This window comes from Polypterus senegalus, chromosome 18, assembly GCF_016835505.1.
Source record: "Polypterus senegalus isolate Bchr_013 chromosome 18, ASM1683550v1, whole genome shotgun sequence".
Classification (NCBI taxonomy): Eukaryota; Metazoa; Chordata; class Cladistia; order Polypteriformes; family Polypteridae; genus Polypterus; species Polypterus senegalus.
The window spans coordinates 52672925-52686326 of record NC_053171.1 but is presented as its reverse complement, the minus strand read 5'-3'; the positions used below and the strand labels follow the sequence as shown (position 1 = coordinate 52686326).

Here is a 13402-nt window from a genome sequence, read left to right as displayed (position 1 = left end):
TACGTAGGCTGCAAAGTGTGATTAAATGTGTGATTTTAACGATTATGGGAGCATGCTATGTATCAAAAGTTTCTCAGCTGTGCTTGTGCTAAGAAAAGGAAACATTTTTAAAAATAACGTGACACCCATTTTCGTCAATATAACCTTTTGTAAGTAGTGCCTGAGGATTCAGTGTGGAGAAACCAGAGGACAGTGTGTGTATTAACTTGTGGATTTTTCTGTGAGTATTGCGCAGCCGCCACAAAGTCGCTCCAAGTAACATCATGCTATATAGTGATGGGTCGCCTGAATGATCTGCCTTCATTTCCTGGTTCAATCTCAATGCATTCCGGATGAACGTAGTCGCCCCGTGAGAGTGATTCATTCAGCCCTTGATTTTGCACAACCTTTCTATAGTTTTATTGGAATTGATCACACCTGTTTCAGTTTTTCGAAATGCTCACTCATCACATACATGACAGCCCCATGGAAGCTTTAACCAACTCAGTCTGAGCTTCGGAAACAGAATTAACAAGCCACCCAGAATTCCCTCGTGCCTTGAGTCGTCTGACCATTACGTGACAGCCCCATAAGCTTTCAACTAACCCAGTCTGGAGCTTGGAAACAGAATTGATTAGTTCACCGCCGAGTCTTCGGTTTGAGTCGCTCATCATTACATGATAGCCCCATAAGCTTTAAACCCTATGCAGTCTGAGCCGGAAAGAGTAGTCTCTGAATCACTGACCCCGTAAAAAGATTTGTTCATTCTTGCCGAACCAGACTCAAAGGTCCGAAGTCGGGTAAAATGATCCTCTAACTTCCCATCAATACTGGCAAGTGAAGCAAGCGGAGCTCAGCTCAGATCTAAATGAGGAATGGGAGGGGAGATGTGATGATGTGACTTCCCACCTGGCTCAACCCCAACCCCCCACAAACACAGCCCCTGAATTTGTATAAGCACAGCCCCTTCACATTCAATTTTAACTTAGTTACAAAGTGATCAAAACTCTTATATCCCGCCCTCTCATTAAACTTGTATCCCGGATACCCGTGGCATGACAAAATGCCGCAGCCTGTCTACAAACTTACTTAAACTTTAGGTTTACACTGCAGCATTGTTTAAAGTAGCAGTAATCATGAATATGGTTGCATATGTCACTGCCGCTTCTTATTGTTTCGCTGCCTTTCAATGATATAACGCATGTTTCTTCAGCCGCTTTTGGAAGCCTTTCCTGGGTTTACGCACTGGGCGCTTACGTCAGTTCAAGTGTGATACGGAGGCGATTATGTCACACACCTCCCCAGCCCCCCCACAGCTGGTGCCCAACTCCACACAGTAAATGAGAAAAATAGCTTCCAATGAATTACTACGTGAATTTCAAAATGAAACTCCTGCCAACTTTTGTAAGTGCAAGATGTATGAATGAGCCTAAGCCAAATGGTAGCCTTCTACCCACACGGAACCTTGAGAATTAGGGCATGAGTCAGTGAGTGAAATGTCAGTCAGTCAGTGAGGGCTTTGCCTTTTATTAGTATAGATATACAAAATGATGCTATATTATACATATTATGCATTATACAAAAGTATAAATTTGAATTCATATTTCGTCCACAAGTAGTACAATGAAATTCCTACTTACATGTCTCCCTATAAAATGGTAGGCAAAAAGCAATGAATAAACACAAATAGAAAGTACAACACAACCTATCACATAAAATGTAGCATCAAATGAGAGATAAAAAGAAATACCTGCAGTGTCAGTATGAATGGCTGCTGAGGTGCCTGAATACCGAAAAACACTGTCCCTGAATGTTATTGCAAGTTGCAAATTGTCCCTACCTTTTTGTTTAAAACAGTAGGAAGAGCACACTTTTGCACTGTAAGCAACATTTTGAGCCAACTTAAGCAAACTCTGAAGTCTCTAGAGCTTTCTAGGCCTAAGTATGTGCCAGCTACTAGGTTGTTATGCAGCCAGTAACAGTACACTGTGTCATCACTCTGCGAAAGTCGTGTGGGCTAGATAGAGATATTCACATTTTCCTTAATCCTCTTAGAAAATGCATTGCGAACCTTCTATAAAATACCTGTAGTAATTGTGTCAAAAGGGTATTAAAAGCATGTGACCCCTGTCAACAGCAAAAGCACCAATATAGATGGAAGTGCTGTGTGCCTTCTGCATCCTCCTCCTTCTTTCTTTCTTTGGCTGCTCCATTAGGATTGCCAAAGCTGGATCATCTTGTTCCATACCTAGTAAAACAACTGAAATAAAATAAAATGGCAAAAGGGTTTTGAATTTGTTGCTGTAGTTTGTGAGTTCTTACTAATGTTTATGAAGCTACACTCGCTTAAAATATAGTAGTGTCTCAGGATTAGTTTCTCCATTAAGAGTATTTTATCTTTTGCTTAAAAAATCTCTTAAAAAGAATCCATATTTGGTAATGTTTTTATATTATATTGCGCCAAATGTCACCACACTGGACCTTTTGCTAAGCGGATGATTTCTTTTGGCTTAGATTCCCATCATGGTTTAGGAACTGTTTCTCCCTATCCATTTAATTGGCGCATGTGATTTCAAGTAAAAATTTATATGCCAGTTTGTAATTTTCTGTTACTCTCATATTCGTATTAGGCCCTGATGGTCATTAACAAATCTCCCTGTGTTTAAGGAAAGTGTGAATAGAATTGTACTATCTCAATTATGTTATTGTAATTTGCAGTGAAAAATATGGCAAGATAATCGATAATAGCACCCCAAAAATATTAAATTAGACCTTGACCAGTGTATATCTAAAAATGTAGTCACTGTAATAAAAAATAGATTTGTGAATGTTATGTCTGCTACTATTTTAATTTTTTTAGTTTTAATTTAGTCAGATTGCCTAGAGTTTTTATTTCTGTCTAGTGTCTAATAAGTGCCTCGTTTGTCTGTTTTGTTTTTTTGCAGCTGAACTCTTTCACCAGCTTTCCCAGGCTTTAGAAGTTCTGGACTGTGATGCAGCTGCCAGGTAAGGAAACAGTCCCAATATTTTTTTCCTGAAAGTTGAAAGGAGACAGGATGCAGATATCATCCATTTTAACCTCTTTCAACTTAAACTCATCTTCTAAAGCAATGCTTTTATTACTGTATACAAAACCAAATTTAATGTAACTTTCAACGTACCAGTGGGTAATAAATGTACTGCAGGTATATAAGTTAAAATCATTTTGAGATACTTCTGCAAGCTGCTAACAGAGCCAAGTGATTAGGTCAGAGTTGCAAAAAGATGGGACTAAACCTTTATCCTTTGTGGTTTACAGTCCCATGCCTTATCCAGTAGAACATGCTGCCTGCTTTGTCAGTTGGTCTTTAAAGGTAATTTAGCATGCACAAGTACTGATACACAAAATTATTTTATATGTATTAAATGTCTATAGAGGCAAACTTTCATTATCCTTAACTAAACCTTTCTCACGTCAAAACCCCACAGTATACTCTATAAATTAGTGCTACTTGTTCCCATTTCTAGAAAGTCCCTTGTATATCAAGTGTTTATAAAGTATAAATTCCCAAGGATTGCAGTAGCCTCAAAATGAAGTTAAGTTTTCACTTATTTAGGAGTATTGTGCCAGACACCTGAATTTATGGTGTCCTTAATCAGCCACTTTTGACCTCAATAATCAATTCAACATCTACAGTGGATATAAATGCCTCACCCCTGCCTTAAATCGCTTTATTTTGTATAATACAAAATGAAATCAAGATCATTCTCTCAGAACCTAATCTTAATTTCTTTACTGTAAATTTCCATTAGTATACACCTGACATCAAATAAAGCTGCTCTTGATTTTATCACCAAATTGCCGCCCCTGAAGGATTATTCTGATATTCTCTTGGTTAAAACATACTACAAAATGCCTTGGCCTGCAAAATATTTCTAAAAACACAAAAAGGATCCCTACTTCATTGAAAAGGTATAATCGCACATGGATACAAAACAAGTATCCAAAGCATTAAATCTCCAATGGCTACTGAAAGTGAAGACAGTCATAAAACAAGGGAGAAAATATAGCTCAAATGTTAATTCATACCTAGATCAGGACATCACTCTAAGACTGACTTAAAGACAAGAAGACAGCCATCGGGAGGCCTGCAGTAAATACTAAAAGGGTGATAACAGTCAGTCATATATTCCTTCACATGTTCTATCTATCTATCTATATCTATCTACATTCATCTATCTATCTATCTATCTATCTTATCTTAATCTGGTCTATCTATCAATCTACCATTCATCAATTACCCATCTATCTATCTATCTATCTATCTATCTATCTATTCCATCCTACCTCCCTCTCTATCTATCTATCTATCTATCTATCTATCTATCTATCTATATTCATCTATCTATATATCATCTATCTATCTATCTTATCTATCTATACCAATTATCTATCTATCTATCTATATCTATCTATCTATATCTATCTATCTATCTATGGGCTGGATAAAATAATGAAAACTTTTTCTCATGAAGAGAAAACATCCAAGCCCAGCCAAACTTTGCAAAAAGGCATACCCAGCCTCCCACAGCCATCCGGTGAAATGTGTTATGGCCCGATGAGACCAAGGTTTAACAATCTGCCATAATTCTGGTAAAATGTACGGTTTTGGCGGCAGAACAACACATCATCTAAAGAACACCGCTATACTCACAGTGAAGCATGGTGAGTGCATCATGTTTTGGGCTGCTTTTTTCAGCTGTACCAGGCTTTAATGAAGGTGTGTTTGAATCAGAATAGCTCCAAGTATCAGTCGATTTTTGGCCATATGATGCAACGCCCAAAGCACACAATAAAATGAACAAAGCAATGGCTTCATCAAAGATGCATCACCGTTCTGGGAAATGGCCCAGCCAAAGCCTGCCCACACCTTTTTATCCAACTGAAATCTGTGGGGTGACTAAAAGAAAGTTTCACAAGACATGTCCATGTAATTTGATAGATTTGAAATTCTTTTTGCAAAGGCAATAAAAATCACCAGGTCCAGATGCGCCTAAAACTGAGTATATATTTCTTACCCCAAAAACTGAGTGTTGTAGTAAAATCAAAGGTGCTTCAACTAAGTAAACCAGGATTTTGTATGATTTTTTTTCCTTTTTTTCACTGAAGAGTTTCTGATTTGTTTTCACCTTCTTTGGATAGGCTGTACTCTTTTTGCAATAAAGTGAACAAAATTTATTGTGATTTTATCTCTTTGGTTTCATTTCTTAGCCGTAGCAAAAACTGCAATTTCGGTGGCGCGTAGATTTTTATATATCCTGTGTAGTTGTACCCATATAAATGCACCCTTTTAATTTGAGAAATAATATCATAATATAATTTTACAGATGTCTATTTTAATATTACTAGATAGTTCACAAAGTGAATTAAAATAAAATTAAGATGTTAATTCACCATTTGTTGATTCCAAAGATTCAGCAAAAAGAAACAGAAATGAATAAATACAATTGAAACTTGAATAAGAGAGTTTTTTAAGAAGCGATATTTTCCTTTTCTAAAATAAGTGCATTTCTGGCTTTCCTGAAACCAAAGCTTTTAGACTTTTAAGTGTTCTCTTTATGATTTTATGATCTTGTACAGTATATTTGATTTAAGATTATCAGTCTATACATATACAGTACATTGCTTGAGAAAAATTGGCACCCTTTAATAAAGGCGGATTTACAGTGCCCCAGTGTACTTGTTTTAGTCTGACTCCTCATTTAACCTGATACATTTATTTAGACTGCTGTCCGCTGCGGCCCCTGCTTCGTGCTAATATTGACTTTACTGCTATGGTGATTTGTGGTGCTGGTGGAATGAAGTATTATTTATATAACTTTAAAAGCAGTGTTTATGCATCTCACCAAATATATTTTCTTAGAGTGGAGCCTTGGGGTCCTGTTCAGCCGTAGACTTTGGGTCCTCTTTAACTATTTTAAAGAAACATAATTTTTAACCCAATTACAGGCTAGGGTCTTGTTTCCTAAAGGGGGGGAAGCAGACATCCTGCTGCCTGACTACTCATTTCCTCTGCTTTAAAGCTGAAAGTGAAGTGTTCACATGATGCTGTATTAAGGTATGGTATTAAATGTTTATGATTTTCTGGTATAATAGGGCAAAATTAAATTTTTTGTTTTTTTAGTATTTTGTGCTGTCTCATGCAGCATTCTGATGTCTTGTAAGCTCCATTCCACCTATGTACAGGTCAACTTCCAATCCTTCTCACTAAGCTTCTCTGATGGTCTTGTAGCCATTCCAGCCTTGTACAGGTCAACAATCTTGTCCCTGATTGTCCTTGACAGCTCTTTGGTCTTGCCCATGGGGGCGGAGAGGTTGGAATGGAAGAGATTTATTCTGTGGACAGGTGTGCTTTATACACCCAACGAGTTGAGATGAGGAGTATCTGTAATTGAAATGATTGATTGTAATCTGTGTACCACATGCATACAACAAATCTGTGGGAGCCAGAATTCTGGCTGGATTGTAGGGGATCAAATACTTATCTCACGCAATGACATGCAAATCAATTTATAACTTTTATGTAATGTGTTTTTTTTCAGGATTGTTGGTGGATATTCTGTCTCTCTCCATTAAAGTCAAACTACCGTAAAAATTAGAGACTGGTCATTTCTTTATAAGTGTGCAAACTTACAAATTCAGCAGGGGATCAAATACTTCTTTTCCCCCACTGTAGTATAGAAAGTGCTATAATTCGTAAACCCTATTTGAATGTTAATACCCTCAATTAAAGCTGCCAGCCTGCACTTTCAGTCCACATTCATTATATAGGTTCAGTTCCAATATTTGTTTAGTAAAATTTTAAAATAACAATAACTTGTTCAAATACATATGGACCTAGATGTATATACTGTACATAATTGTTCCTGTGAAGAAGTATCCAGAGTTGGTACCTGCCTTCTGTCTAGTTGTTAACTGCAACTCTGAATTAGAATGTGCAGGGTCAATGAAGGAAAGGATTACCTTTTTTGTTTAATTTAATAATAGTACTCTTTGATGGTAATTGTTAACTTTCAGAGGTTGGGGACAAAAATGGCTACCAAAAAATAACCCTTGTTCTTTCCAGTATTGCAGCAAATAATACTTCAACAAGAAAGCAAACACTGTTAAACATTGTTGTGACAATTCTTATATACTGACTACATGATAAATTGTTTAATTTTTATTGTGCTTTATTAAAATGTTTTTTACTTACTTTTTACTGTCTTTCTCTCTCTTTCACTCCCTCTTAACTATAACCCTTCCTAAAGATTAAAAGAGCATACAGACTAAAGGCTTTGACATGCCATCCAGACAAGAACCCAGATAACCCCAAAGCTGGTAAGTAAAGGTGCTTTACATTTGTTAAATGTTACAAGTTTAATGGAGTGTTGGTGTAAATTACGAATAAAGCATAACTTGATAGGAAACAAAAGATATCTCTTTGAAGTGATTAAAGAGACATAATGTGGACAGTAAATCTTAGAATATAGTTAACATAAAAAACAGAAAACTGTTTTTCTAAACAAATTCATTAGTAAAGATACGGTAAAAACTTGTAGTGGAAAGGATTTCGCAAAGGTTTTAGGTTACATTTAATAAATACATTGGTCCTTCACATTGGACACCTCCACATAAAATGCATTGTTTGTTGTAATCCTATCTGGGAGATTATAACATGAACCAGAGTCTGCCCTTACCTTGTAGTCCGATTCAGAGACCCTTTCACTACTAATGCACAGAAACCATATTTTTTTTAGCTTTCTCCTCACTAATAAAATAGAGTTTTAAATAAACACAGTCTCATTCCACACTTCAGTTTTTACATTGTTTGCAAAATTGTCTCCACTCACGCTAAAATAAAACAGAAAATGCACATGATATAGCCATTTGCCTACGCAGGGCATGTATGCATCAGTGGAAAAGGAGGAATAAGTATCCTTTACCCTGGACATTTATTTGCAGCTTGCATTTATACCCTGTGACGAATATAAAAGGATGTTTTATTAAGATGTATTATGAGGTGGAATTGATATGGAGAGTAACAGAAAACAAGGAAACGGACTGGAAGTCTTGTTAATGCCACTATAGTGACATTATACAGGGCTACAAGGAGCACTATCCATCACCTTCTAATCAGAGGAGAACCACATAACAAGCAAGAACAAGATCAGAGTTAGATACAGTGATCCCTCGCTATATCAAGCTCGACTTCATGCTTCACTCCATGCGGATTTTAAATGAAAGCATATCTAAATATATATCATGGATTTTTGCTGGTTCGTGGATTTCTCAGGACAATGGGTCTTTTAATTTATGGTACATTCTTCCTCAGTTTGTTTGCCCAGTTGATTTCATACAAGGGACGCTATTGGCAGATGGCTTAGAAACTACCTAATCAGAGCATGTATTACGTATTAAATAAAACTCCTCAATGATATACGATATGCTTCCCGCTCGGTGCTTTGTTTGCTTTTCTCTGTCTCTCAGACATTCTCTCGCCTGACGGAGGGGGTGGAGCAGAGGGGCTGTTTGCCTAGAGGATACGGACGCCCTATAAAAATGCTGCTTTATCGCGGTGCTTCGGCATACTTAAAAGCCCAAAAGCACGTATTGATTTTTTGATTGTTTGCTTTACTCTTGCGCTCTCTCTCTCTCTCTCTCTCTGACATTCTCTGCTCCTGACACACATTCTTTGAAGAGGAAGATATTTTGCATTCTTTTAATTGTGAGAAAGAACTGTCATCTCTGTCTTGTCATGGAGCACAGTTTAAACTTTTGACTAAAGGGTGTTATTTCATGTCTAGAGGGCTCTAATAATGTTAACAGTGTGGGAGAGTTTATAAGGGCTTAAAATATATAAAAATAACCATACAAACATGGTTTCTACTTCGCGGATTTTCATCTATCGCGGGGGGTTCTGGAACACAACCCCACGATCGAGGAGGGATTACTGTAATGGCATGAGTATGCAAGAATCTCTGTTTTTACTTATCCATACTGCCATGCTGACCTGGTGTTTTTAGAAATATTCAGCTCTGGAGAGCATTTTCAAAAGTCTCTTTGTTTGGAAGTTTAAAATGTCAGGGGTAGTGTGAAAGAAAGACAAAAACAAAGACTAATGTGTACCATTTTAAATGATAACTTAGTTGTTTGTGCATAGCCTTAAATCTGGCAGTTTCGCTCATGTTTGGTGTCTGCTGGTGGGTGTGGAAACTTGTCATGAAAGGTACCAAGCACAATGCACTTCTTGGGTCTGTTCAGCTGTCATTTCATTTACCTGAGCTAGCTCACCACCTGTTTATTTTAAGCAAGTGTCTAGTTAATGGTGTCAAATATTATTAAATATAGGATTAGTTATGGAAAGTCCATGATTATCACAATAAAAATCCATTGCTTTTCTTAACATCAGCAAGACCACTCTTTCTAATCACAACAGACATATTCTTAATTCCCATTTAAGCACTGAAATCTTCAAGCTGAACTGTAGTATTAGGTATTGTATTTTTTGAGCACTGCAGACAAATGTTATGATAATTTTAAATTAATAAATTCAAGCCACAGTCTATACGTTTTTCTCACTACAACTTGATATACCATTGAAGCATTGAGATGACCCTGTCATACACCAGTTCAAGAACTTTAAGAAGTTACGAGTACCATAAAAAAACAATGAATAGTTTCTACTTAAGGTAATATTAAAGTGTTTTGCCTTTTTCATCACAGTTTGGCATGACAGTCTTTCTGCAGAAGTAACTAGGGAGAGTGATTAACACTACTCCCACTGAGCATACACTCTTTAGAATATTCTCAACGAGAACAGGTCCTTCAGCCCAACAGAGCTCGCCAGTCCTATCTACTCAATTCTTCCAAAATAACATTGAGTCTAGTTTTGAAAGTCCCCAAAGTCCTGGTGTTAACCACACTACTTGGCCACATATTCAATATGTCTGTGGCTCTCTGTGCAAACAAAAGCTTCCTAATGTTTGTGCAGAATTTACTCTTAACAAGTTTCCAACTGTGTCCTCTTGCTCTTGAAGATCTCTTTTTAAAACAACTGTCTCTGTTAATAATAATTTTGAACACTTCAGTTATATCTCCTCTTAATCTCCTTTTGCTTAAACTGTAAAGGCTTCGCTCTTTTAATCTCTCTTTGTAATTCATTCCCTGTAGCTGTGGAATGAGCCTAGTCACCTTCTCTGACCTTTTCTGCTGCTATGTCATGTCCTTTTGAAGCCTGAGACCAAAACTGCACACAGAGATGTGGCCTCCCAGTGTGTTATAAAGCTTGAGCAGAACCTCTAGTGACTTGTACTCCACACATCAAGGCGCTATATAACCTGACATTCTGTTAGCCTTCTAATGGCTTCTGAACACTGTCTGAAGTTATAGCGTGAGTCCACTACTACTCCTAAATCCTTCTCATAAGGTGTGTACTCTTGATTTTCAGACCTCCCATTGTGTATTCAAACCTAACATTTTTACTTCCTACATGTAATACTTTATATTTACTGACATTAAATGTAATCTGACATAAATCTTTCTAAGCCTTTATGTTCTCCAAGTCCTTCTGTAAAGATATAGTGGATTCCAAATTATCCGCCAGTCCACCTATCTTGGTATCATCTGCGAACTTAACCATCTTGTTACTTATATTCCTATCCAAATCATTTTATATATTAAAAATAGCAACGCCCCAGCACTGACCCCTGCTGGACACCACTCTTAACATTAGCCAATTCTAATAAGGTTCCTCACACCATCACCCTCTGCTTACTGTGTCTGAGCCAATTCTGCACCCATCTGAAAACCTCACCCTGAACTGCCACTTCTTTTAGTTTGATGCCCAACCTCTCATGTGGCATCTTATCAAATGCTTTCTGAAAATCTAGATAAATAATATCTTAAGCTCCACTTTAATCATATCATTTTATTACTTCCTTATACAACTCCAGCATGCTATTAAAACATGACCTCCCTCTTCTAAACCCATGCTGACTTTTCAGAATAACTCCCGTCCCTTGCCTTGTGCTGCTCAATCTTATCTTTATTAATTCCTTCCATTAAATTTCCTGTGATGCATATTAGGCTTACTGGATTACAGTTGCTTGGATCTGCCCGGTCACTTTTTTATATAACTGGATAATATTTGCCATTTTCCAGTCCTTTGGAATCTCCCCAGTGTGCAGTGACTTCCTAAAAATATGTGTCAAGGGTTTATATATGTACTAACTTAATTCCTTAAGAACTCAAGGGTAAATATTATCTGTTCCTGATGATTTGTTTAATTTCATCCTATTTAATCTGAGCAGTACTTCTCCCTCTACAATTTCCAAATCTAATAGTACCTCATTAGTAGTCCCATTTACCGCTGGGAGGTTATCCACTTTTATTTGTTAAGACCTCAGAAAAATGTACGTTTAGGGCATCCGGTTTTTCACTGTTTGTATCTTTTAATTCCATTTTTGACTGTTTCTGATGCACTTCACCTCCTCCTTAACTGTTCTTTTACTACTAAAATACTGAAAGAATCTGTTAGGGTCATCTTTCACCTTATCTGCTATATTCCTCTCCAACTGTCTTTTAGCCTCCCTAATATTCAATGGTTACTCTCAAGTTCTCATACGCCCTACGATTTACTTTAGAGTTACAGTATTAGATTTATATACCTTTATAAAGCAGTTTTTTCATTTGCAGCTTCTTTTTAAAATCTTTATTAACCCACTGTGGATTTTTAAAAATTTCCTATTAATTCCAAATTTAGGTATGTACCTATCCTGCATTACATGTAAAACATTTTAAAACCTGTTCCACTGCTCCTCGACTGTCTCCATACTTAAAAGCTTATCTGAGTCTATTCTGCTAAGACTTGGCTACATCTGCTCAAAATTTGCCCTGCCAAAGTTCATCTTAACAATTTTAGTCTTTACATCTGCACTCTTTTTTAAAAATAAATAAATAAAAATAACACTGAGAGTTGTATTAATTATGGTCACCTGACCCTAGCAGTTCAATCAGTTCTACAACCTTAATTCTATTTTCATTATTAGAAAATACTAAATCCAGCCAGGCTTCACCCTGTATTGGTGCTTTAACATACTGCATTAATAAACGGTCACTGATTACTTCTACAAACTCCTGCTGTTGTGCTGCTCCATTTGCAAGGTTATCCCAGTTAATATTTGGATAATTAAAGTCCCCATGACTATAATATCCCTTGTAAACTTGCCTTTTACTATAACTAAAAGATGTGTTGAAATTACTGTCTACATTGGACGGTTTATAACACACTCCTAAAATAAGACCTCTTTCCCTAATGCTTTCCAGGCGAAGCCACATGTCCTCACTAAGATGGATCTAATCTATCAACTGAAGAGGACTAGCATTTAAATATCATAATTATGTTCAGCTACCTACAGCTCCAACTCGCCTCATTTTTTGTACTTCTAGCATTAAGGCAAGACATTTTAATGTGTTACTTCTTCTATATTTAAATGTTGGGTTACAATTTACATTACTACGCATTTTTATTTCTACACCATTGTTTGTTCCTCCACATATAATTCTAAATCTGGCCTGTCCTAAACTCCCTGCCCCCCATTCCCTATTATAAACAGCTCTCGACTAGCCTACTCATACGCCTCCCCAATACCCCTCAGTTTGGTCCAGAGCGCACAGTGTGCATTTCTTCCAAAAAAGATTAATCTGACCACAATACTTATTTTCACTGTGTAATGGCCTATCCCAGATGCCTAGGAGCTCAGAGAAGTCAATGCTGCTTCAGGACACAATTAACATAGGGCTTCTTTTTCCACAGTAAAGTTTGAAGTTGCATTTTGAGTGTAACTCCATATTGTAGTGCCTGACAAAGGTTTGCCAACCTCCACACCCCTGTGGTTATATCACCTATTGATGAGTGATGGTTTTTGATGCCGTGCCATCTGAGGGATCGTAGATCACAGGTATCCGCTTAGCTTGCACCCTGCCTTTACACACTGAAATTTCTCAAGTTTCCTTGAATCGTTAATGATCTTATTCACTGTAGAAAAAGAAATATGCAAATCCCTTTCAGTCTTTTTTTGAGGAACATTGTTTTTAAACATTGCAATAATTTTCTCATGCATTGGTTGACTAACTGGAGATCTTTGATTCAGCCTTCGTGGATACCGCTTTTGTATCGAATCAGACTACAATTGCCTGTTGACATCACTTGTTTGAAATCATTGTTGTTTCATTATTTTACCCCATTACTGGCCCTGATTTACCACATCCCAGCTTTTTTTGGAATGTGTCACAGGCCTGAAATGCAGAAATGAATGTAAATTAACAAATGAAATGAAGTTGACCAAAATATGAAATATCTTTGGTTCATACTGTCTGCAGTGAAATAAGAGACAAGGTAAA

The 13402-nt window shown here is 36.9% G+C and overlaps 1 protein-coding gene across 1 annotated transcript in view; it reads left to right on the top strand.

The window, feature by feature from the left end:
- Positions 1 to 13402, top strand: part of dnajc17 (DnaJ (Hsp40) homolog, subfamily C, member 17) — a 147989-nt gene that overhangs the window by 70169 nt on the left and 64418 nt on the right. Inside the window, exon 2 of the mRNA XM_039741188.1 lies at positions 7270 to 7339. Within this exon, the coding sequence (XP_039597122.1) occupies positions 7270 to 7339 (70 nt within the window). The remainder of the gene's footprint in view (positions 1 to 7269; positions 7340 to 13402) is intronic.